Below are 27,389 nucleotides of genomic sequence, written 5' to 3' on the forward strand. Positions count from 1 at the left end.
GCTGTACATTTACCTTGTGAGCAGAGGGATACAGTGGTCAGCAGCCACACGTCCCAGCATGCCGATGCTGGACAGCTGGTCCTGAGAACAGCTCCCTGTCGTCTTCCTGCAGCTCATTGATCTCCTCCTCCTCATGAGACGTTATGCCATTCACTGACTGAGGAGTGGGGAGGTGAGCGTGGTTCAGTGTTTTGTGAGATGCAAAGAGAAAGAAAAAGTGAGTTAACCTGTCAGGAGGAGGAGGATAGAGAGTGAAATCTGTGAAAATATGATTAAAATGTTCTGCATGAACAACAGAAACAGTAAAATAAAGAATGCATAAATATCCTGAGCAGAACCAGGATTATACAAATCTTTCTTTCCTCTCTTTCAGCCTTTTCGAAACAGACTTATCTTCCCTTAGTGTTTATCATCAAAATGCAACTGAAACATAGTCCGAAAAGCAGACAAAGGCGGAGTCTCACCAGGTTGCGTGTGCCGTCAGGAGCAGCCAAATGACACTGTATATAGGAGTTGAAGACCTGGATCGCCGGCTGGATGAAGCAGCCTCGAGGAAAATGCTCCTCGTCCTGGACGAGGGTGAGCCAAGACTCCAGCAGCTTGTCGTAGGCTTCCATGTAAACCATGTCATCCTTATCCAGCTGAGGGAAAACAAAACCGAAAAATGAATGAAAAAGAAAAAGACTAGTTCACCCAGACAACAGGGATTGACTGAGCTAGGGCCTGTAATTACCAGTTATTTTAATTATCGATACATCTTATGATTATTTTCTTAATCATTTCATCAATAACATGTCAGGAAATGCCTATTAACATTCAAGTGACACTTTTCAGGTTCAAGTTTTTGGCGATTTCTGCTTAAAAAAAACAAAACAAACAAAATCTGTTGCTGATAAATTTTCTGTCACCATCTGAAACCTATGACCAATTGATTTCTGTCCAGAAATGAAACTCTGCTGGTTCTGCAGAAGGTTTTCTAACTTTTCTTTTTCATTTGTATCATACAGCACATATTTGGTATTTCACAAACAGAAAAATTCACACTGATGAGCAATGGTCACTGCCCCAAAACAGATGTTGTACTCTTTTAAAGACTATTTTAAAGACTTTCCTGTAATCTTTGCTCCAATTTAAAGCGACAAAATGTAACTTTACTGAGCAACAGCACCCTCTGCAGCCACAACTCTGTAATTAATTCTGTTGGGCTCTGAGTCTGAGAGGTTAAGCAGTTTTCATGTACAGAAAACTAAGTCTATCAATCAGTTGACCAGAGCTCTGACTGAATAGTCCAACTCCATGAACTGAAACAGTGTATATTACCCATGATCCCCGACTTCTGGAGCAGGAAGTGCTGTTACTGTAACAAATGAACCAAACTCTTTATAATTCTTGATATTTTCACACAAGTTTCCTGGCTGGATATCAGAGATGAACGCTGGTTTTTAATGACTACCAAAGTGTTTTTAACTGATCTACAGTTCAGCATTACTCTTGAACTTGCTGGGTCTGATTCCAGTAGTTTAAGCTGCTGACTATCATTCAGTTAGAGGGAGATTGTACGTGCTCACCAAAGTCACACAGAGCAACAACGGGTGTTCAGGGAGGAGAGTGGGAATGATAGAGGCTCCATTCTTCTTATCACAAGTCAGTTAACCATCAAAAATGATTGAAGCTGATATTTTACATAATTTTGCTTTAAGGGGTCACAAGCCAAACAGGTTGTCAGAAAATCTTTTATTTGGACCAGAGAGCAAGGATGGTTAGATTCTACAGTGTTAAAATGCAGTCAAAAATATGACAGATGTTGCATTCATGTGACTTCAAATATCACAGTATTTCAAGCAAACAGTTACACAAACTTCAATTCCAACAGCTCTGGCTTTGTTCTTTGAGATGCACCTAAACGCAACATATAAACATGACTGAATGCAATGAAGATGATCTGAGCTATGAGAGGCAGATGAAAGTGTCATTACTCACCACCTCCTCCAGGGCAGCGCTGCGTCCAAACGAGCAGGTAAGCAATGTGAGGCAGTTGATGAAGGAGGTGAAGAGATCGCTGGGCAGCGCTGTTAAAATACTTCGAGGGAACATGGTGATAAGATTGGAGATGATATTGGAGATGCCCACTGCCTCAGAGTCCTCGATCTCAATCCTGGGAATGCAGATAGTAAAATGTGATCTAAAGATAAAGATCTGAAAGATTCCTGATTCTGGAATAAATGAACAGAGCTCCAAATACTTAATACAGTGTACTTTTTTAATCAATAAAATGATTCATGCTGTTGGGAGAATTGGGGTGAGGAAAAAAAAAAAAAGAAGAAAACCCATCTGTCACTGGCGTTCAGTGGTAAAAATCAATTTCCTACTCTTGACGAAAAAGGTAAGAAAGTTCAAACCCCCTCTTTTCCATTTTAAATCCAAACCCGTGCTTTGGCCTGAGGAAACAGTTTCCACTCTCCAGGGTGAGGCGGAGGCTAAACCAGGGTCACTTTCCAGTTTACCCGCTGGTGACTTGAGGTTTGGAAACAGGCATGAAAGTTGATCCTTAACCAAAACTCGTGGGCAACTTGACCCCTGAGCAGTTTTCCACAGCTGCATCTGAGGTTATTTCTATGGTATTTCTGCCTCATAGTACAGCGCACAGAGTAAAGAGATGGGAGAGAGAATGGCTGTAATTACACATCTCATTTTTAAAGAGACTTTTATCATCAGATCGTACCATGAAGCATGAAGTGGCAGATCTGGATATGCTAAAATCCTATTTTTGATCACATGTTGGTGAATTTTAAAACCAGATATGAAAGTGGCTTGTGATCTGGATTCTACATCATCTGGACAAATCTATCCACAGAGCCTGTATAGTCAACGTGAAGAGATACTGAAGAATCAATGGAAGAAGTGAGGCAGCCATGTTTTTAAGTTAACACAGAGCATTTTACCAGGTGTCAAATATTGTTCAACAAGACTAAGGGTTTACAGCCATGCTATAAGTTCTGTGAGCCTATGCTTATGCACAGCAGTGCTTTGAACTAAATGCTCACAATGACAAGGCTAACAAACAAAGTCCTCTTAGGCAAGTCTCGTCACTCAGCAGCCATCTTGGCAACGCCCCCTGGCAGTTATTTCTGGCAAACAAGACCAGGCTCCTATCTAAATGACATCTCTGATGCAAATGCAAAGTACAGCTGAGGCTGATGGGAATGTCATTATTTTTGCAGGTATTTGGCAGTGCCACAGAAAAAGACAGGGGATCACGTCAATGTTAGTAGGTCTTATCCTCTGGAGACCATGAATGTCTGTGGAAAATTTAATGGGAAACTATCCAACAGTTGCTGATTTGTTTCCATCTAAACCACCCACCCACCAACACTGTCATCCACAGAGTCTTGTCAGTAATGCCTCTAAAAAAAGTTATATCATGCTTCAGCTTGTAATTAAGAAGATTCAAACTTAGGGCTGCCCAATTAATCATATTAACCAAAATACTTCCACTCATTTCTCTGTGAAATCTTGTTTCAATTCCTCTGAATTTGAAACAACTGACTACTCTGATTTTCTCAGAAAAGATGCAACACCAAATGATTGGACACCACATGATAACAGTGTGAAGAGGTGGAAACAAAACAAATGTCAAAATTCAATGTGTGACAGAGATGGAACAAAATTGAGGGGAGAAAAAGCTCCAGATGAACAAAACTGAGAACAAAACAAGGAATCAAGACAATGCTAGAAAGGTCTTGGAATTTATCCAAAAACTTGTCTGTAGTTTTCCAATTCAAAACATACTTTACAAATAATGTGCCTCTGTTGTATCAGTGCTGCAGGGTAATTTTTAAACTTCCAGAACCTATCAAAAAAAAAAAAATGCTTTCCAAGAACACATAAATATCTCACATCACCACTCCCATCACGCTGTTATCGGAAAAATAACATTACACAGGCAATAACATTAACAATAAAATTAGTTGTCACAGAAAATCCTGATAATTCTTATTTTATGGGAGTTTAAAAAAATATCTGATAATGATGTTATAATACATAAATACATTACATAAACACACTTTTGATAGGGAATATGTACCCTGTGGGGCATCTTAAATTTGAAACATAAGACACAGAAGAAACTGTTTCTAAATGACCTCAAACTTATCTTTAGCATTTCTGTACTGCAGATACTGACATACAGATACCAATACATGTGTGACAAGCTAAAGCTGTTGTATAACTGTACTGTAACATCAAGCTGCTGAATTATCAGTCATGCTCGGCTCACGAATCGAAGCTAAACCAAACAAGTTCTTATACGATGCGTATAACGCAAACCTGCTGTATGCAGTCATAGCGTCTGCCTCAAGAAATGCTCAACATATCTGCTTGGTTATTAAAATCAAATCTCTTTTAACTCCCTCAACAAAAACCAGCACCACCTCTTAAATTTTCTGTTTACTTTTATTGCGTTGCCTTTGCTGCACCAAAATAGTACAAGTCTTAATCCAGAATCTGTATCTGAACTGACACACCTCTCCACAGCCAGTCCCAGTTAAAGAGGAACGCTGTGTGAGAGAGGCCTAGCTAACCCCTATCAGATGGAGTTAAATTGCGAGCAGAACTGTTCAATCACTGCAGATCGGCCATCCCTCTCTGCATGGTTTTCCGATGAGGCAATTGGAAAAAAGCTCCAAGAATAGGTGATTACAGACAGAGCAGGAGAGGAGGGAAGAGAGAGGGAGAGAGCGAGTGAGTGAGAGCCTGTGAGAGAAAAGAGAGAGAAAGAGAGAGAGAGAGACCCCTACTCACTGAATCACGTGGTCCAACAGTGAGCTCGTGTGCACATTGTGTGTGTGTGTGTCTCAGTTATTTATACATGGGAGTGTGGCCCCTTAATTCAGATCAGAACCATGCCGACTACAGACACACCCACAAAATGAACATAAAATGCTTCAACTGTACTTATTGGCCCTAGATAATCATCTCTGTCTCACTCTCTCTCTAAGTTTCTCACATTCACAAACACAGCCACCATAAACACCACTATTTCTGACAGAAACCTCTGTTGATGCATCATTTTTTTACTCTATTACACTTTTATTAACAGTTACAAAGTGCTTAGACATTGACTACAGTACAAGTATCTAGGTACTATTCAAGCTGATGATTTGTCCATCTGTTAGGAAGACCCTGGTTTGAACTCACAAAATGTGATTGGGCCCTTTAATCTTTTTTTACAGTGCCTCACAGTTCACACACATAGCAATGCAGGAGCGACAGTGTGGCAGGCTGTAAAAGAACTTAACCACAAAACTACCTGTGATGGAAGTAGAGACATGATGGAAGCAGAGGGCAGAGTGACACTGAACAGCACAAGGCAGGGCAGTGCGACTTGTTACTATTGGCTGCTCCGATAGTCTGAGCTCTGGTGTCAGGTAAGTTCTGCCTGTGTGCTGAGAGCTTGATGACTGTTGTAGAAATGTGCACAGCCATAGCGGAAACTGCTGGTTTTGTGGTGGGTTAAAACCGCTTGACAACGCTGTCAGCAGCCCGGCAGGAGAGACACTTTGTGGTACTGTAAGCTTTCATAACCAGCACTCAAGAATCATCGTATTGAACATCCAAATCCTGAGTTGGGTACAGCCCTACCAGTATCAAAACTCTGTACTTTTGGGGTACAAACATGTCTGTAGCATCAAGTATTGGGAACCTTCAAGTCAGTTTGTGCTCATGTTTATTTATTCTTTGATTCATCAGCTCCTGATCTAAATCATAATTGTGCTAGTTTTATCTTATTCAGGCGAACTACTTGTACAGCAGTCTTTGTTTTGACATTTAAAAAATAATGTTGTCTCGCAATGTAACGTAATGTAATGACTAAATTGCATTTTTACGGAGGTGACTCAGTTCTGAAAAGTCCAAATAGGAATTCTAAAACATCTCCAGTAAGGAACTAGGCTTAATTGAATTTCAAGGATTTCTACAGTTCTCAACTCAAATTGAATTAATAAAAGGAGGCTAAAACATGCATGATGCAACATGATGCAAGGTCAGAATCCAAGGTCTGGATGTGAGCATCTGCTGAGTAAAGATGAACCTGATATACAATCTTGTGGAGGTCAAAGTCGTAGTCAAACCAAGCAGATAATGGGAAGATAATCTGATCTCATCGAGCTCAAATTGAGCCAAATTTGAATAAAATCTGCTTTAAAATCACTCAATTAAGAGTTACACTGGCCCAGAGCATTTGAGAGAAAGAACCAAACAATTAATGGTGCAGTTCGATGTGGGAACTCCTGCACATGGTTAAATGAACCCATGTTATTGTTTTCTCAGCAGATTACATTTATAAAGTCACACAGATTCTTCTGTATTAGAGACTAGAGATGTAACGATTAAATCTATTTCAATAATTCATTTATCTTCATATCAACAAAAACTCCCACTATTGTCTAGTAACAGCGACTTCAATCTCTCTCTGCTTCATAGCATAATAGACAGGAGTAACACTGGTTGAACAAAACAAGACACCTGAAGATGTCACACTGGGCTTTAAGAAAGCGTGATGGAAATTTTTCACTATTCAGAGACATTTTAGAGACCAAATTATTAAATAGGTACATAATCAAGGCTTTGTTCTACTGCACTTATGTATTATTTTTCCCTTTACATATTTTTTAAGCAGGTATAGGACTCTGGTGTCTGGCGTCTCTTTCAGTCTAAAATACAGCCTAGGTAACTGCCACCTTGCCCCGCTTCTAAAAACAGAGCAGTAATCTTTTAATGCATCTTCCTGAAGCCCAGACCACACTGATTCCCTGTGCCACACAGGAGCGATCGATAGTGTGGGACCCGCCACAGACCAACACAACTGTATAATGTGTCTCTCTCCACAAGCTCTATTTCTTCACATGACCTAAGCTAACAAGAGGCTGACACAGGAATCACAGACTGAGGAGGCCCCTATAGCTTCTTTAACACCATGCACCTACCCACAGCAATTCAAACGTAATGCCTGTAAAATGGATTCAGCTATGAATCCACTTGAATCTAGCTTTTAAAATGTGGTTAACAATGGAAGAATGGAAGAAATCCGGAGTCACAAGGACCCTGTCTGTAGGTCACTTTGGTAACAATTTTCTGAGGCAGGCCAGTTGAGTCATGATTGAGTGTTAGATTATTTCTGCTGGACAGAGGCTTAGGGCTGATTGGAAGCTCTGATTAAAGACTCTTGACTCGTAAGTCCAAAATGACACCTCTGCAGAATGTGACCGGGAACAGTGATGGTAAAAAAAAATATGAAGGAAAATTGGCTTTGAGCTGAGCTTCAGGGATGAAAAACCAAAACTTTTATTTCCTTTGTTTAGAACACCCAGGTTCAGTGCATTTTGATGCATCTGCTGCTTTATGAGTAATGAGGACGCAGTAATGCTGAAAAACAAGGGCAGGCGCTAACTTTTTTGGATGTTGTTAACAGGCCACTTTCACAATATCACTAGTTAAAAATATATTTAGACCAGAGATCTGAGATCAAATATTCATTTACAGACCGACCACATATGGTAACAAAGCTACCTTCAGCCCAGGTCACAACAAATATGATGAGATACTAAAGAAAGTAGCCATATCTTAAAGAATCCAGTCACCGGATGGCCTCCACTAACTCCACTAAATGACAGGTTGTTTGTAGAGAAATGTAGTTTTAAAATTAGTAGTGAGAGTTATTTTGAATGGGTTCATTAAATTGTGCAGAGCTTTCAGCTGGAAACGGTCCACATCAGTTTCATCATCAGGGTCAGGCAGCTCTAAATTAGATTAGAGGAGAGCTACTAAAGGATTGTAGAACTGATACACTTAAAACACAACCACACTCAGTATTTACCAGTGTTTGAGTGGTTGCTAGTGTTGATTTTTTTTTCCCTCTGATTGAAAACAATGTCTCTGTGAAGAAAATAAATGCATAATTTGATCCACTTTCACATAAATTTGGTTTTAGAGGCAACTGGGAAACGTAAGTTCCTGGCTCCATAACTGAATTTGTTTCCTGGACTTGAAGACAACCCCCCCCCAGCCAGTTTCCCATACAGTGTGCAGAAGCTAGAATCAGAGGCCATTAAAAAACACACACACACACACACACACAGACTCAACAAGCAATTACTTCCTGTAAATAAAGCAGAAATGGCACAGCATGAGTCACACTCCTGCTGACGTTGGCTTCCATCATTTGTTGAGTCTCGAAATTTAAGAAACATGAAATCCTTGAGATACCACAGGAAGATAAAACACCTACTGAGCCAGTAGCCAAGGATAATGTAGCGAGTCTTCTTAGGGGTCCTACATTTTGAATGCTACAATACATGCACTTGAAATGAGCAACTGAGGTTTTAAAAAAGCATTAGATACAAATGCAGAGGTGCAGCATCTCAAAGATTTAAGATTTATTTTTAAATAATCTCCTTCTACAACTCCTTCTGTGTGATTGCTATAGGACACCTCAGGTATTTTTTAACCTGGGCCTTATTTTCACAGCTTTTTCTGTGTAAATGATTGTGGAATCGGTGGAGTATTGAGCAAGAATGGTGTAACCAGCAACCATGAAAAGCTGCTGCAATGTAATCCAATTGGCAATTCGCATCTGTCAGGAAAACTAAAGCCATCACAGGAGACCCCTCACATCCCGCTCATCACCTGTTTGACCTATTGCCCTCTGGAAGGCACTTCAGGTCAATCAAGTCTCACACAACCAGACTCACCAACAGCTTCTTCCCCTGGGCTGTATGGACTGCAAACAATCATTGAACATACCCCCCACTCCCCACCCCTCATCACCACCACAACACATACACAAAACCAAGAACACTATTCAACCCACCTGTGCACCTTAAACTGTCCTGTGTGTTGTGTTTTCTATTTAAATGTATGTTCTATGTAAATGTGAGTTTTCTACTTAAATTTAAATGTAGCTATTTATACTTGTTTACAATTTTCTTTTTCTACTGCATTGTCTACATGTTTGTATTATCTGTGTAAATTTTGTATTTTTATTGTATATACATATTTTCTACAGTGCACTGTTTGTTGAATGGAGCACTCTATTCTATTCTATTTATGTTGTTTGTTAGCTTCTAACTGACAGTAGCTGACACAGCGCTAGCAGTTGTGCTAATGCAAACTCTTGCTCTCTGTACCGACAAGTCCGCTTTGCACTGGTGCTTTCAGATTTCTTTTGCCTCACCCTGCAAGTTAACAGGATTGGTTCCTCAGGTATGTGAAGTATGACACCCAGACTGACTGCAGTTCAGAGGTAGAAATACTTAGTATTGACTTATTATATGATCATGACAGAACATGTATATATGTCATCATGTTTAAGTGGATCATAAAAAGATCCAGTAAGGGAACAGGATTCAAATTTGGTTTTACTATGTTTATACTATGTTAAATTGATCAAACACCATCCATATCCACAACTTGTCTGTTGTTTTCAATTGTTTATGCTACTATTCCAACTTTATTAACTTTCTCAAGGCTAGCACTTAAACTACTATTAATCCTTTACTAATGGAGACAGACTATTTGTTGGATTTTTTCAGCACAGTGAAACCTACCCATTTATCATGCTCAGCAGGCCCTCCACCAGGTGAGCGAGGTAGGAGACCTGGGCGCTCTCGTCTGGGAAGATGGGCCCGTGCATGGAGGCCAGCTGGGCCAGGCACTGAAGGGAGTCCTGGGCCATGTCTGAGTCCTCACGAATCTTCCTGTGTACCTGAAGACGAGAGGGGAAGAAATTTTCACGTGTGTCATTTTTGTGTTCTTTAGTGCTGGGTTTACAAAGTATGACACATCTTATCAAGGGCAGAACTTCTAGATCCTTGAGTCCACAATAAACCAAAAGGTAGCTTGGCTATCTGGACATTGTTGGAAATAAGTGCACCAGGGAAAAAGAAAAGTATGTGGAAAACTCCTGCACTCTGTCACTTTTAACAACTGACTGAAAAAGCACAGATCATTTCAGTCTTGTCTTCTCGCCCACCTGCAACATCAAGAGATACAACAAGGCTGGAAAAACTGAAAAAAACGGACTGAGCAAGTAATGCAGTTCACAACTGCAAGGAATCTAAGCTGACCCTCTCACCCAGAGAGACTTAACATAGAGACAACAGTAGAAGCTTAAAATTGCTGAAATGGTAATACAGAAACACATTCAGCTGCAAGGTTAGATAGATTATGGGAGAAGGTGCTTTTTTAAAAATGGTGACAGCTTTGGCATATGCTGTCTGACAAAACGTTCTTGACACAGGGAGGTCAGAGGTCAGGATTACTGACGGAGTAACAACCTATTCAGAAACAACCCTTAAATCCATCTCCTTGGCTCCCCTGTATCAAAAACAAAATAATTGTTGAATTAGTTGTGATAACCTATGGCATCTAGGACTCAATTTATATTTTGTTTTTTCAATTTTTAAGGATGTGTGAATTACTGATTCTGAATCTCAATCTGAACTCAGTTGACAGGAATATAATCACGCATTCATAACTTAATTTTGTTTTAAAATTCAGGTGCAGATTCACCTCAAATAACCCAAAATTCAAAATTAGTGTCAGATTTCCTTGACAAAGTTCACACACACATTTCATGCTGATAAATCAATTTCACAGAGCGCTTTTAATTTTTGGTAACATACACACACTTAGAACTGGCAAATTAATTGCCTTTCAAAAACTACTCAAAAACAAAAATCTTCCATTATTGCATATCATTGCAGACATTAACAGCCATACAGATCACGGTAAGTACCCTTCCTCATTTAAGCCTTAGGGTGTACCCCTAAGAGATCAACTGTAATATTACTGTTACCACCAGTTATATTTTTGTAACAACCTGCACTCTTTGAGTCTAACACCTGCATCAATTGCTAAAAAAACAACTGAGGCGCTCACCACGTAAAATATGAGACTTATTAAAACCTTTTTAATACCACATACTGGGCAATTTAATTTGTTTTCACAGCCACACCAGTTGAAGTATAAGGCCTACAATTATTTATTAAGATAATGAATTTATACTTCCTTTACATCACATAGTTAGTAATTTTCAACTGTGTATAAGAGCAATTAAAAAATAATAGTGACAGTGTTTGCTGCAGGTCTGAGCAGCCTCCTGTATGCACAATCTCTGTATAACATCTCCTCACTGCTCACAACCACATACAAACACAGTTATAACTAGTGTTACTGTTTACGGCAATTAGGAAAAATATTCAAGGTCTTAGTAAATCAAATTTATGACTTTTTAACAGCTTCCAAGATGACCTGAGATGAGCAAAGATTTGTCTCATGCCTGTTCATATTATGTTTCTGAAAGGAGAAACAGTGATTCAGGTCACATCCCCTCAGTGTGGGAAGGAAATTTAATCAACAAATTTGGATTTTGTCCTGAGGCAATTCCATCCTGATGGTGAGTGCTGCAATAGTTTTGGTGATACTTTCATGCTTTTCATCAATGACAATTTAAACTACACTGCAAAGAATTTTACTTTGAAACAGAAAAGTTGTGAGCCAAGAATGAAAAGGCGACCTGCCTCATCCTCCTGTCACCACGTTCAAAAACACACATCAGCAGACACCCGGTGGGATTAATACTCACTGGTGTAACCCACTACCCAGAAAGCTGAGGCGAAGCGAAACGGCAAATTGATTTCTTCAGACAGTGTGACCCTGGTCTCAAACAAAAACAATCACTGAGCTCATCTGAGCCCACAGACTGCCTCAATCAAACCCGGAGAGTACAGATCCGGCTTCTTATGGACAAGATCTGTTCGACTCAGTCTCATCTCAGTTAAGAGCTGCTGTTCGGTTGTGGGATTTTGGGGTTTGTCCGTACTGAGCTGTCACACTCCGACAAGACAAGAGGCATTGTTGGTTCCAGTTGTGCACACAGACAGACACACACACAGAGTAAGGTAGCAGCAGTAATAGCACTGCGAGTCATCACAGCCTCTCAGCAACATGTGTTTCCACTGACGGTACTATGTGGACGTCTGCAGCTCAGCTTCCTTCCTCATGTGAACTGAGGCTCTGTTCTCAGCCAGTCCAAGCTCTTTTCCTCTTTCTTCTTCCTCTCCCGTCTCTTGAACTGTCATCCTCTTAAATCCAGAGTAAGTGCTTCTTCACCAGCTCCACGCACTATGCCAGCGCACGGCCCCATCGCTGAAGCAATCAAACTTTCAACCTCCCTCTCCCTGTCGCTTCTTCCTCCTCCTCCTCCTCCTCTCAAATCTTCTCAATTCCTCCCCCCAAATTCCTTCTCGCAGCCGTTCTCCACTCCTCCTCTCTTCCCTCTCTGCTCTCCAGCTGGGGTGCCTGGCTGGTCTGGTCGTAAGCCACACTGCTGGGAAGAGATCTCAGATGCTAACGTAGCGTAGCCACCATAGTCTTTGCTGCTGCTGCCCTCTTCCAGAGCGTGAAGTCATCCTCTGGAAGAGCTCAGCGAGAGCACGGGGGAGGAAGGGAAGGGGGGGGGGGGGGCAATGGGTGAGTGAGTGAGAGAAAAAGAGAGAGGGAGGGGTGGGAGACACAGCGCTAGGCCCAAGGATTGAACAGCGCGAGCTCTGAAAAAGCAGCTGCACCAGCGAATGATCCATGCGATGTCAGTAATGTTAGTCGCCTCGAGTCTGACTATAGTTAGAGATACACAACGGGTGTGTGTGTGTCAGTATGTGGGGAGTGGGATGGATGGAAGGAGAGAGAACAAGATACAACAATATGAAACATTTTGGGAATGCAGTTCAGATGACAGTAGATTTTGCACACTGATTAATCAATGGATTTGATATAGTAACAGTAAAGCGTTAGTCACTGTTCTTTATGCCGTAGTCACAACTGCTAATTCGTCTATTATTATGTTTGCTTTGGCAGTGGACTTAACTTCACACCAGTAAAGCATGAGTAGACAGAAAGAGTGGAAATAAAAATTGAAATATTAACAGAGCTACTGCCATTGTTGTGTTTACAAGACAAGAGGTTAGATTACACCTTCTGAGCATTGCCACTTGTTCAGGGTTCAGCTGCAGAGTCACTATCGGAAAGTGATGAGATGCTTCAGTAGGAAAAGTGATAGAAATAGAAGCAAAACATTGGTGTTGCTTTCCACAGCTCTTGGCAAGTAAAAGAGTGAAGTTTGATGTTGAACTCAAAATGTTTCCTCTAGACTGGTATGTAAACAGCTTTTAACATGCTAGCTTGGCTATGTAGCAATAGCAAAACAAAAGCTTCAAAAGCTTAAGCAAATATTCAGTGTAGGGCTGTGAGTAATAATTCTTTTCATTATGAACTAATCTGCCAATTCTTTCATTGATTAATCAATAACCTATATTATAACTTCCCAGAGCCCAAGCTGATATCCTCTGCTTGTGTTTTCTTTTTGCTTCTTTCTCAGCCCATTTACTAAGGTGAAACCAGACGTTTTCGCTTGAAAATGAAATTATTGATTGATTGTAAAAATAGTTCCCAGTGAACTTTCTTTCACCTGACTCATCAATTAATCTATCTAATTAATCTAATTGTTGCAGCTTTAATTCAGTGCCAACTTTAAGTACTTCACGGTTTCTGTACTCTGTAGTAAGGTTGGGTGATTGAAAAAATATATTGGTTATTGAGTCCATCGTCAGCCTTTTTTTTTTTTTTGGGGGGGGGGGGTGATTTTTGTAATTTTATTATTCTAATTTAATGGTCTGCCTCCTTGAGGATTCAATTAATTCAATTAAATCAAGTGTGAAGTGCAATCCAAAGTGTGCCATTAGGAACTGGTAGTTGGATTTCTGTTTCACAAAAGAAAGCATTGACTAAATGACATCTTTAGTGGTCTGATCAATTGGGGTTTATTGCATATCAGAGATCTTTGATGGACAGCAGCCAGTTGGAAAATTCGTCACTGGCAGCATGTTATATCAACAGTATCTTATTAACACATATTCCTTAAATTCTGTTTGTAAGCATTACTGTACTCTTTCCAAGTTTGTTAAAGGAACAAATGCTACTCTGTTATTCCACTTTATCAAGAGCTGACTGCAGATCAACGGATTCTGTAGGTTTGTTTATTTCTAACTTAAGTTGGTTAGAAATAAATCTGATAACGGGTTTGAAATATTGAAGTAAAAAAGAAATGTAAGATCAAACCCCAGCCTTACTACAGACACATTTTGGTCAGTACCAGAGAAGTATTGGGGTTCAACACCAAGCTCTAATAAGGAGAAAGAATATAATTGGGGGAAAAATGAAGGAGGACGACAGGTTAAACAATGAGGTAAAGGAAAGAGTGGGGGAAAGAGGATGAAGGAATAGATGAGAGTGAGCCAGAGGAAGAGATGGAAAGAGAGAGAAGGGGAGTGGGAGAGAGAGAAAGGCAGGGAGAATGAGGAATGATATTTATAGAAGGAGACAAAGCCTGGTGTCTGTTACCTCGGGGGGCTCAGAGGCTCATCTTTCTGTTTTTTCAAATCAACACTGTGCTTCCAACTTATTGTCTTTCGCTCGCTCTTTTCCACCATCACAATCACTCTCTCTCTCAGTGCCTTTCTGCCTCTCAGATTGGGTTACTGTCTGCCTGCAGGCCTCTGCTGCAGCCTCATCAGTCCCAGTACTCCACACTGATTGTGTTTACTTGGTAAAAACAAAATGCTTTAGCATGTGTGCTCTTGTGCTTCTATCTTTGTGAGGACCAGGGGATGGGCCTCTCTCCTCTTGTATGACTTTTTTTTTTAAATCACAATGGCAATATACTGTATATCATAATACAGTACATTTTCTGGTAATTCAATTAAGAAAGCACTGATAGCCATAGTAGAGTGTTTATTTTTTCACTGTTCTGGTGAATGAAATATGAATGACAAAAGTGTTGTATTTGTGCAAGACGTGTCAAAATTGCCATTAAAGGTGCTACATGTAGGTATTTTACTTTAAAACATTCCAAAATTTTTTAATTATCAACAGAATGTGAAGAGCTGTTATGTCAAAGACATCTATGTATTGTGCTGCAAACACATTGACTGAAGTTAGCATGCTAACCAGCTAGCCTCCATCTGTCCTGTCTTGCAACACGACTTTGTACCTCAAGAGGCAACAGCGAGTCTGCCCTCAGTCCAACATGAGAGGACGAAGAACGTTAGCCCCTTGATCCACAACTATAAATTCAATTTTAGGCATGAAGAATCTTATGTCAATAAGCAAAAATTGATTATTTTGCTATTGATTAATCTGCTAATTATTTTCCCGATTCGTTGTTTGGCCAATAAAACATTACAAAACAGCGACGACCAACAGCTCAAAACCCAACCGTATTCAATTTATTATGATGCAAAACTGGGACAGAGGCAAATTTTCACATTTCACACCCTGCAATTATCAAGTTTTTGGACTTTTTTATTTTCATTTTTTGCTTGTGACAATTAGTTGATCATAGTTGCCAACTAATTTCCTGTTGATCAGTCATTGTAGCACTAATGTCAGTGAAGGCCTCCATAAGTGTAGCAGTACAAACATTTGTGTGTGTGTGTTTGTGTAAGGACGTTTATATTTAAGGCTGAGCTAGTGGATGTGTATTTCTGTTATGTCCAGAGTAAGCGAGCAAGCAACTGTCTGTGTGTGTGTCTGTGTGTGTGTATAACGTGTGTTTGCAGCGTTACTGTCGTGTGTACGTGTACATGTCCATTTGATGCCATGAAATAAACTAGATGCATCTGACAATAAAGTATGGTTTGTGTTTGCATGTGGGTACACACTCAATCACAATTTGACTCTGCTCTCTAACCACTCAGAGCCAAGCTGAAATTGAAAACCCAGAGAAACATAAACAAACAAAAACACACGGCGAAGGCCAAAATTACAGCTGCCTCAGCCTTGTGTGTGCTTTCGTGCACTCTCTTTTTCTTCTTCGGGTTGGAGTGGGGTTGTGCGCTGTGATCACGAGGTGTTAAATTGACAAAAAAATGGAGTGGGTTTATTCTGAAGGAGGCCAACTATCAACATGGTCTTTTTCCTTTTCAATCTCCTATGGCCCATTTATCGTCAAAGCCCTCACTCTTCTGAAAATTGCATTCACTTTTCTCTCTCTCTCTCTAAATTGTATTTCTCTGCTCCATTTTTTTTTCATTGTCTCCCTGTTAAAATTATATACCCTGCTCTATTCCTGCATCCCTTGTTTCATTTTCTTCTTGCTTTCTCCTCCACTCAGTCCACCACCAGTTTTTTTTTTATTCTTTTATTTCCTTCCCATCTTTCATTCTTCTCCTCATTGCTCCATCCATCTTCAATCACCCCCATCCCAGAATCTCAGAGCTGTGTAACTGTCATTGGCTAAAGTAGAAAGGAGACAAGTGATTTTTCTACAAACCCCCCTGGGGGGGTCTGAGTCACACTTGACACTGGAGCATCTTTTCAGCAGCAAAATGGCTGCTACACACTGCATAATTATTGAGCTGATTTCCAAAGTATGTGCTTGTCCTGTCAGTTGGGGGTCTGGCTCCAGTGTTCTCTCAGTGGTTTGTAGACTGATTGTGATTATTGTCAGTGAAACTGCAGACTGATTTGAGGAATCCTTGTGATGTTAGTCATGTTCGATATTTAAAACCTTATATCCACATGATTACAATTGGTTGCTAATTACAGGAAACTTCCAGTTTATTAAGTGTCTTTTTATAGTTTTGGTCGTAATTTCTAGTAGCTACAATACAGTACTCCCTGTTGTAACTGCTGATATCTGTGACTACAGCTAAATCACCACACTCCACAGGGGCACCCTGGTTGGCCTGTGGTTTAAAGGTGCTATAAGTTTTTGCTATCACTCCACAGCTAACATTAGCATTAACGTTAGCTGCTTATTTACCAAGAGCTTCAGCCATTGTTACATATACAAGCCGAAATGTTAGAGTACGCCCTCTGGACAGCACTACTTCTTCATCCTCTCATGTTGGAATGAGGGCAGACTGGAAACATTGTTGGGTCAGCATGGTAGTAGCTGGTTAGCATTATAACTTGAGTAGAAGAGAAGAAGTGACAGAAATAGAAGCAAAACAAGAGTTAACACTAGCATGGTGTTCCACTGCCGGAGACAACTCTTGACAAGTGAAGGAATGAAGTTTGATGCTGAACTTGCAACGTTTCTTGCTGGTGAATAAATGGCTGTTAATGCTAACGTTAGCTATGAAGAGGTAGAAAAAAACAGCATATAGCACCTTTGTAGCACCTTTTATAGCACCATGTACTACAGTGTCTCTTCCCCTCATCTCCTGAGATCTCTCTCTCTCAGTATCTTCCCCATAAAATGGCAAAAAGTGAATGAAAAAAAAGAAAGCTGTGAGATGATTAGGCAGGTTGTATACAAGCTAACAGTTTTGTCATATTATCTAAACTAAATATGTTCAAGGTCAAACAGAGTGAGCACAGCTGAGATGTAAAACTAATAATATCTATTTGCACAGGGACACAGTAAGCATGTACAACTATGGTAAGTACAGCAGGTCAGAAGTTTAACCATGAGGTCAAAAATCTGCCTCATCATCTGACAGCTTGTATTTCTTCTTAACAGTGAGTGATGTTGCGCTGTTCCCAGATCTCAACCACTTAACTGCACTTGTTTGAAAATGTTTGGCAGACCCTGGGCAAATCATGTATTTTGTTGATTTTTGATATTTAAAGAAGAAAGTAGTCCAGCAGCAAATATACATTAATAATGCGCCTTCAAATATTAATGCACTGTTATTTTTCAAATCATGAATTTAAAAACAATAATCCCCCACTTTGGCAGAGATTACAGCTTGCAAACTCTTTCTGTCGCCAGCTAGGATTCTTTCTATTCTTTAATTGTGAATTTTCAGCCACTTTTCCTGCAGATCACTTCAAGCAAAGACATTTTTGGGCTGTTCAAGATCTACCCACAGATTTTCAATGATATTGAGGTCAAGGGACTGGGATAGCCATTCCAAAACCTTGTGCTTGTGTTGCTGTTTGAAGCAGTTCACGGTGCATTTTGAGGTCTGCTTTGGATCATTGTGCTGTTATAAAAGCCAGACACTCTTCAGTTTCACTTTCTTGAATTACTGCAGGACATCCACTTCATCCACAATTTGTTGATATTTAGTGGAATCCATTCTTCCCTCTGGCTACCACAAAACCCCAAAGCAGAATATTTCAACCCCCGTGCTCAAACTTCACATCATCTCACAATTACATTTTAAGTTCATGAAATAAAAACTAACAGAACATTTGAAGGACAGCTCATTTTTAATGTCTGTTTGCTCCAAGGTTTGTACTTCCTTCTTTTCACTTGTAATATGTTGTAGTAATATATGACTTACCCCTACAATTACCACATACAACTGCATTACTGACAAGAATTATGAGCAAAACTGTGAAAATCTGAACCCAAGTTGTAATAACAATGAATTATGTGCAGTGAGAAGTCTCTTATCATCAACCAAACCAAACCTCTTGGCTGAAGAAACTGACAGCAGCCTCCCGTTTACACACAGCACTAATATGTGAGGGAGCACTGGAGCCAGTTAATGGGAGACTGACAGACACCCACCCACAGAGGAACGAAAACTCCCCAGAGCCCCTCAGCAGGGTGATGTGTCTTTGTGTGTGTATATGTATGATGGGTGGGTTACTGTGGTTGTTAACAGGGGCCCCTAATCCTGGGGCCGGGCTCTAATCCTGCCACTGGTTTGCTGTGGACTGTGACCCTGATGGCGCGTGTCTCTGAGCACCCCCTCAACAACACACATACATACCCCCACCACCACCACCACCACCCCCTGGCCAGCCTGTTACCCCTCACAGCTGAGGAGAGACAGCAGCTGAGACAGCAGAGGACCCCATTAAATAGAATAAACACACACAGACACACACACACACACACACACACTACATAAAAACACACAGGCACAACACAGATCCATGCAGAGAGTACAAACAAATACACACTACACAAGCTCAAACTTACACTGTCCCACAGAGACAGATATGTGCCAACACACAAAAATGCACACAAGCAGGAGGATGCTGTAACACACACACACACACACACACACACACACACACACACACACACACACACAGACAGCTGACAGCGCCACAGCAGCCTTACAATAACAAACAGTTGAGCTACTAGAAATACCGGAGCTGGAGATGAGACTAGAGGCCTGAAAACTGAAACCAACACAAAACACATCCTGCAGATTCCAGCAGCAAAGAGAACCGACCGAAAAATGACAAACATTTTTATTCATGCCAAACTGAGGCGATTGGCCAATCAAATCCTTGATTAGGGGCCTGTGTGCATTGTGTATTAATCTCTGATTACATTTACTGCTTAGAGTCGACTAGTTATTTGTGATTGCTTTGAGAATTGACAATCAAGACAATCAGACTGAAAACTTTTTTCAGCTGCATAAACATTAAGACTATCAGTGATTATCAGGCACAGCAGTGGAAAAAAATTTGTGTCTGCAACAAAAGAAATGATTGTTTCAGTAGTTCTCAACTGTTTCTATAATAAGTACAGACAGTAATGAAAGGCCCCACCACAGGGAAAGTATGCAATCAGTGAAAACTAATAAATTAAATCAATCAAAAGAGAAACGCATGTAGACTTGGTGCTGAATATAATTTTTGTTTTTACTATTGGGTGCAAAAAGCAAACACCAAGCACAGCAACAGAGACACTCAAAAATTTTGATTCAGTTTTTCTGTTCCTGAAGCTGAATAAAAGATGCCAACAAACATTTCCACAGAGAAAAGCACCTTGTGATCTTCTAGACAAACTATAGATGATTACAGTGGGAGCTGGAGAGCAAAAAGTCGTGCCTTCAGTGTATTTAACCAACAAAATAAATACAAAACAAACTTTAAAAAATAATGATTAAACAATTAAATGAATGGGTATTTTTATCACAACATGCGTATCACATGTTAAATAAAATGACCTCATTGAACTGCTTTTTGGTTTTAGATCTATATTTGCAAGAGATTTAATTAAAAAACAATAATATAAAATGAATGTTCAGATGTCCAAACTGAAAGCATAGCAAAGCTTCTCTCTTTTGTCCAAATAAAGGTACGCAACAGAGCATAAACTTCCCTACAAGTTATTTTACAAACGCAACCACAGGGACACAAAAACAGTTTCCATTGAGCATCTGTTTACGAAATAGAATTAATACAAAAAACTTTATCTCATTATTTACTACTACTTCCTGATGAAACTGTTGGACAACAAACTCAACCCCAAGCAGTAAAGTTTCTGCCTTTATATGAGTATCCCAAGACGAATGCTAGGGTTGGCCTTACAAAAATTACAGGTACAATTGGTGCTCAGGAAGCAGTATTTGGCAACAGATATATGTGATTAAGTTGAAGTGGAGCAGAAATTAGTAGCAGGCAGGTTAGAGCACTGACTCACCAAGACAACTTCAAACAAACAGTCGAAGAAAACATAAACTGATGGGTCGTCTCATATCATCTGTTAAAAGTTGCACTTGACTGTATGCACTATACCAACTATATGTCTCTATCTTTACTCTTCTGATTTAACTCTCATATCACACAAAAGGAATATAAATTAAGAATATGCTTTGTGTTTTGCTTTTGACACAACAAAAGGCAAAAATAATATGTGTAAACCACACAAATCATGACACTCAAACAGCTCACTCAGCATGCTGAATCACCCTGATCAGGGCTGACTCTAGCCAATGATGCCTAATGCCTCTGTCTGTTGCCATGCATCAATACCCAAAAGGCCATGTGTGTGGATGACTGTTTGGCAATGTGCATGCAGTTGGTAGAGTGAGGCTTGAGTAGAAGTAGAAAGACAGGAAGGTGATGGAGCAGTATGACACTCTTTTGCACAAGACAGATGAAGGTTGGGGTAATGGAGCAGTATTTGGCTGAAAAGGGCTATAATGTGTCAGCAGGTTTTTGCAAGAGAAAAGGTCTTGAAGGAGGGAAAAATCACAGAGCTACAGTGGTATGTTAGTGACGTTGTAGGGACAGAAAGAAAGAAAGAAAGAAAGAAAGGAGAGGTGTCAGTATTCAAAGAAACAAAATCAGAATTCCAGTCATAAATCTCGTAATTATGACTGTAATTACAGGAAGTCCTAAAAATTTGCAAGACTTAATCACCACACCTCTGACCCTCACCATATAACATGCTTTAATTATTATACTTTATATGTAATATAACTTCACAATCTGATTTAAGCAATCAGGAAATGCGCTTTGGTGATTTAATGTGGCACTCCCTGTTTACTGCCAGCATCTGTGGAGTGATGAGATTAATCCAACCTTGCAAATTGAAGCGATGATGGTTCCCTGAAGTTTTTCTCAGATTGTGATGATATAATTTTGGAGATTTTTTTCTTTTTCTTTGAGTTTTTTTCTCACAATAATCCTAGAGACTCTTCACATTTTTTACTCAAAAATTTGAGAGCTTTTTCTTGTAAATTTATGCCCAATTTCTTTAACTTAAAATGGCCCTAAAATGCTGTTGTATGAAACAACAGTATTTGGAAATAGCAGTTACTTAAGCAGTAATGGTTGACTAACAAGGCTAGGGTAGTGAAACATGAACCAAAACAACAAGTACAACTGTAGACTGAAAGATGAAAGGTAGGTGTTTGTGGGAGTGCAGCAGGTAGTGGAAGGTAAAGTCTAAAGGAAGGGAGCAGTATATGGCAAAAGGCAGCTAAAAGGCAGAGCAGTGGATCAGTATCTGACGATGGGCAGCTGGAGGATTTGGATGGATGCTGAATGGAAGAAGAGTTGACCGGTTTGTTCCACACTTTCCCTCCACACAGTTTGCGCAGCCAGCGTGGGCCGACCTCTTTAAACACACAAGTCACTGCACAAAAATACACATTTACTTCACCGGGCGGTCCTCTGGACAGTAACACAATAACACGACCCCACTGCAAAGCACCCATAAATCTACTTAATGGTGCATTTAAGAAACCCACGAAAGCAGTAAAAACCTAAGATTTGCCAAAACGACGAGGTCAAGTGAGATTTCTTTGCCCAACATGAAAAGGCAAACTGTCTTTCTTTGTTTATCATAAATAAACCACCATCTAGAGGTCAGGAAAAAAAACTGAGGGGGAAGAAAGGGTAAAGCAGGACACATGAAAACTCTAATGGAAATATACGAGACAGGAAAGACTTTACTTGGATGAAAAGCCTGAGCAGTGACTTCCATGACAGAGAGATATGAACGGATGGAAAACAGAGGGAGATACAGACAGATGGCGATTCACTGACATGGTGAAATATAAAGTACAGCAGAAAGCAAGGCGTCTCAAGGTTTTGTCAAGTTAACTTAATGGTTTTCCTTTTTCGTGATGCCGCATAAAATGAAAGCAATTTAGTAATTTCATCAGTGAAACAAAAGCAAAAAAATTCAAAACCACTGTAAATTCTGAAAATTTCATACTTGAAAAACTGCACAACAAGAACTCACAACTTCAAAATTCAATACTTGAATTTCAAGGTGCAAAGAAAGTTATCTGAGACATTTTTGTAGCTTTTTTTCAGGAGCTGTAAAATACCTCCTGAGAAAGATGAACACATCAATGATGGATGGGATACTCACAGTGAAGAAGAGGTCCATGACGCGGGTGTCCAGCAGCGCTTCCCTCCAGGACTCCGTAGGCTTGAGCGTGACGTTCTGTGTGGCCTCGAACATGGCGATGTAGTGGCGCCCCAGTGACCCGCCGCCAGTTAAGGCCAACAACAGCATGTAGAAGAGGGGGAGGAAGAGCAGGAGCAGGAGGAGGAGCAGGAGGAGGAGGAGTGCCACACACAAAAACACCAGCTCCTGTCACTAAGCTCCCTCTCAATTGGATATTTTGGTCTTTGTGTGTGAGTCTTTGGTTTCTTGTGGCTGGCAGCAGAGACTTGTAAGTCACTTGTTAACCAGCTCTCCCTCTCATTAACCTTGTCAATCTTTATTCCACAAAAGATTTTTTAGATTTTCTAATTTCTCACTCTCCCTTCCTTGGTTGCTTTGTCCTCTCTTCCTTCTCTTTCTCCCTCGTCTGCTCTTCACTTGCCAGTTTTCACCCTCGTATAAACTCTTGCCTTCTTTCTCACCTTCTTGTCCAACTTTTCCTCTCCTCCTTCCTCTGTTGTGTTTCCGACTTTTATCTTTTCCAGTCTTTACTCTCTAACTCGCCTGACACCCTCTTTCCCTCCTTGTCCTCTCGTTCACCTCTCTTCCTACCAGAACTCCCTCCTCACGCACACTCGGATTTCTCTCCTCTGTTTCCTCAAGATCTTAAGACGCTCGCTCTTGCAGCAGCCAATCGAGACTCTGCATTACTCTGCCTCTTTGTCCACTCCTCTACAAGACGTCCTCGAGACTCCTTACTGCACTGAAACACTCCCTCTCCCTCCTTAGCCAATAACTTGTCTCTCCTCCTGACTGCTTTCCAAGACCAAAGCAAGGCTCTTTTTCGTCCCCCATAACAATCACTTCTCCCTTCAACCTTCTCACATTATCAAGTCTTTTTCGTCTTGACACTTTCCAATGTCTTTTTCTTTATCCTAACAAGATGGTGCCTCTCCTTGCCCATGTAATATACTTTCTCCTGATTTAAACCTTCATCTAAACCCACAACACACCACACAACTACAAGAACTTATTAATCTTAACTGCTTTCATCCCTTTTCTCTCTCTCCCAATTGAGCCTACACACTCTCCTTATTTAAGACTCTCTCTACACCCACAACAAGCTTTTTCACAAACCCACAACACACACTTTCTCCCCACATGGCCACAGCACTTCCTGTCCTTACTCAAAGACTCCCAAACACACCCACAACTGCTTTTCCCTTCTCTCATCAAGAACAATCCCCGTACTACTCTTTTTACTCACTTTTCACCAAATTAGGCTTTCCTCACTCTTCATCCCCACAAAACACACACACACCCCAAATCAAAGCATCTTACAAAGCCACAACACTCTCTATACTTTCTCCCAAAAAACTTGTCCTCACAACAATCTCCTGATGAACACTTCATCCTGAAACACTTCACAAATCTACTGACTGCACACAAAGATCACCAGATGTTTTCCTGACTTTATTTTTAGGAAATACAAACATATCTTAAGAATATATCTTCAACTCAAATTCAATTCAATTCTCCAGCTCTAATTCAAACTCAAAGTGCCATGATATCTATGCCTGAATCTTTACATCAAATAGAAATATTAAAGATATTGTGTGCATCATTTTCTATGTTTCACTACATTTTAACCTGACTTGTTTGCACAGCATGAGTTTGTAATGACTGACCACTGGGTTAAACAGTACTTTACCAATGATTAACTTCTACTAGTACCACTAATACTACCAATACTTGCACTCTGCACATGTTTGTCCCCCCTTTGTTAGCTTGTAAAAAACATAAATCAAATATTTAAAAAAAAAGAAAAAAAGACTCACTTTCTATTTTCCATCGCACACAAAACACATAAAAACACACACAAAAGCCGTATCACTGCCCTGCGCCTCAGTGACAGCAGAAGGAGGAACCTTCCAGAGGAATGTCCGATCAAAGCCAAACAGCGGCAGAGGCCGGCGAGGTCAAGCATTCCTCCGACACCAGCCTACAGTCACTCCCCATGCACACACCCCACCACAACACACCACACCACACTTTTCGGCACAAAAGTTGGCACCTGTCTAAGGGTCTGTGGGATTGTGTATGTGTGTACATGTGTGTCCGTCCCAATGCTTGGCTTTCAGGCCTCGTTAAAAATAGTTGGTGGAGCAGAGGACCTCTAACTGAACCTTTCTAAAAAGACAGAATAGGAAAAGGATCGGGAAAAGTAAGAAGAGAGCTACAATATGAGTAAGTTCATGCTCATTTGTTTTGGTATGCAAGGGTACTTGTTTCCCCTGGTTTCATTTTCTTTTTTTCTCTTTTTTTGGTCTTTGCTTATGAAATATTTCAGTTGCTTTTAAGTCCTCTTGGTCTGCAACTTTCATGTCTGTCTTGATGCAACTTTCACAAAATCAACCAGATTAAAATGAAAATGTAGACATGTCTGGCTTTTACTTCACAGATCCCTGACAGGCACGACAGAATAAAATGTAACATGAGGACAGAGAGAGACACCGACCCAGTCCTGAAACCTGTGCAGACGGAGGCCGTCTCCTCAGGGAGGGACCACCTTGGTGACAGAGGTTGTACAAACCTTCCTAAAGATCATATGACTGAGACAAAACTCACATGAGACCTCAGGAATGATAACTACACAGCTACTTCAACTATTTTCCACAGATGGACAGAGCTATAAAATGTCTCTGACAGGTCATCACACCAAAGAAGGGAAAACAAAATTATTAGTATCATCAATGTAAATTTAAAAAAATATATTTACGAGCAGAATTTAAGAACCAAATCACTATTCTTTATTCTTCTAGTCTTCAAAGAGGCTAAGAGGAGCTATTTCTTAATTTTGTGATGCAAATTAATAGTTTCCAAGTCTTCTAAAACTGAATTTGCGTCAGAATGGCAACTGAAGGACTGCAACATGATCATTTTCATTATTGATTATTTTGTTGATCATCTGATTAACTATTATTGTAAAATGCACCCAACACTATTTCCCAAAGCCCAAATCTTCAAATTGGTGTTTGATCTGATCAACAGTCAAAAACCTAAAAAATATTCAATTTATTCTCATAGAGGACTAAGATGGCCAGAAAGTGACAAAACCAGGTTATTCAGATATCATCAGTTATTTTTAAGTAGTTTTCCCTGGGTTTAAATAAAGATGTACTGTGTGCAACATGTATTGCTTGACAAAGAAATGATGACTGCATTTGTTTCAGTTCTCTGAATCACTCATATGAACATATGAAGACAGTTTAAAATACCTCCCCTGACTACTTACTGTTACTGTTAAGTGTTCACTTAGTTTAAGTTCAGGTTCTTGAATTCAGAGGAAAATCTACTTGCTGAGCCGACAACTGAATTTACAACCTCAGCCACACTGTTTTTAAAAAAAGAAAAATAGACGGACTGTGTGTGTGAGTGTGAGAGTGAGTGAGTGAGTGAGTGAGTGTGTGTGTGTGTGTGTGTGTGTGTGTGTGTGTGTGTGTGTGTGTGTGTGTGTGTGTGTGTGTGTGTGAAGTGTGCATGCCTCCAGGATGAGTAATGTACGCAGAGTGACTAGGACATGTGGGCTGTGGTTTGGTGGGTTTTTAAAAGACATCACCTGCTACTATCTCAACCCTTCCAGCAGGCTCAAGAATAACTAATGTGACACGTCAATTTTCCACTGGAAAGATAAGACGGACTGACAGATAAACAGACACACAACAAGCACACACACAAACACATTTGACTGACTGAATATACAACCAGTGTAAACCACTGACCACAAGAGTTTAAATCAAAACACAAGTGAAGAGATTCACACACCCCGAGTTCCCACTTGCAGTTGCCAAATTTGCAGGCACACAGACACATAAACACACACTGTAGTGCCTTAATTAACACCAGCCCCCAGTCAAATGCCAATTAAAGTGCTGCTGGTAGGTTTGTCTGATCCCCCAGTCTGTTTGGCAGGGTAACAAACAGCATTTCAAGTTTAATTTCCTGCTCTGATTCTATTTATGACGACTTGACCGAAGCAAGAAGACTTCACATCTTCAGTGACAGACACTTGGCCCATCCAGTATTTATGGTTTTGCATGTGAACCTTAGCCCAGGTAATGTGCATCGACATACAGCTCTCCACTTCAAAGCATGACGGGAACATAGTTGTAATAAAAAGTCATCATTCTTTCCTTCACAGGTTGTAATTCAGCATGAGTTGCTATGCATGAACTAACCGCACAACTACAAAACAGCAAATGTGGGCTGAGCCCTTTTCTGAATGTACAAGAGAAACTGAACTATGTGGATCAGAAAACCAAACAAAATGTCTCAAGGCCAAATTCTAAATCATCTTTGTGGGTTTGTTTGTTTTGTTACCACATGCTAACATAGTGAACTAGCTATAAATTAAATACTGCAGAACTCTTATTCAGCACCTTCACAGATTTGATCTGTGTCGCTTTTGTCACAGAGTTTATATTAAAGCTTGAGTGCAGGACTTACATGTAAATGAACATCTGTTACATTCAAGACCTTGCTAAATGAGTTCACACAATACTGATTAAGCCTAGCAGCTCCAGGTAAATCTCTCTGTATTTCACCAGCTAGACTATTGTAATTGTGTCTTCACAGATCTTAGTTAAAAGTCAACCAGACAGCTGCAGCTCACTCGGATCACTGCTGCCAGAGTCCTCGCTAACACCAGAAAGGTGGAGCACATTACACTGCTCCT

The 27,389-nt window shown here is 40.2% G+C and overlaps 1 protein-coding gene across 1 annotated transcript in view; it reads right to left on the reverse strand.

Annotated features, from left to right (window-relative positions):
- xpo4 (exportin 4) overlaps positions 1 to 27,389 on the reverse strand; it is a 59,516-nt gene that overhangs the window by 16,861 nt on the left and 15,266 nt on the right. Inside the window, 6 exon segments of the mRNA XM_018704312.2 lie at positions 14 to 81; positions 83 to 157; positions 465 to 641; positions 1,981 to 2,155; positions 9,603 to 9,760; positions 22,637 to 22,749. Of these exon segments, the coding sequence (XP_018559828.1) occupies positions 14 to 81; positions 83 to 157; positions 465 to 641; positions 1,981 to 2,155; positions 9,603 to 9,760; positions 22,637 to 22,749 (766 nt within the window).

Source organism: Lates calcarifer, linkage group LG1, assembly GCF_001640805.2.
Source record: "Lates calcarifer isolate ASB-BC8 linkage group LG1, TLL_Latcal_v3, whole genome shotgun sequence".
Classification (NCBI taxonomy): domain Eukaryota; kingdom Metazoa; phylum Chordata; class Actinopteri; family Centropomidae; genus Lates; species Lates calcarifer.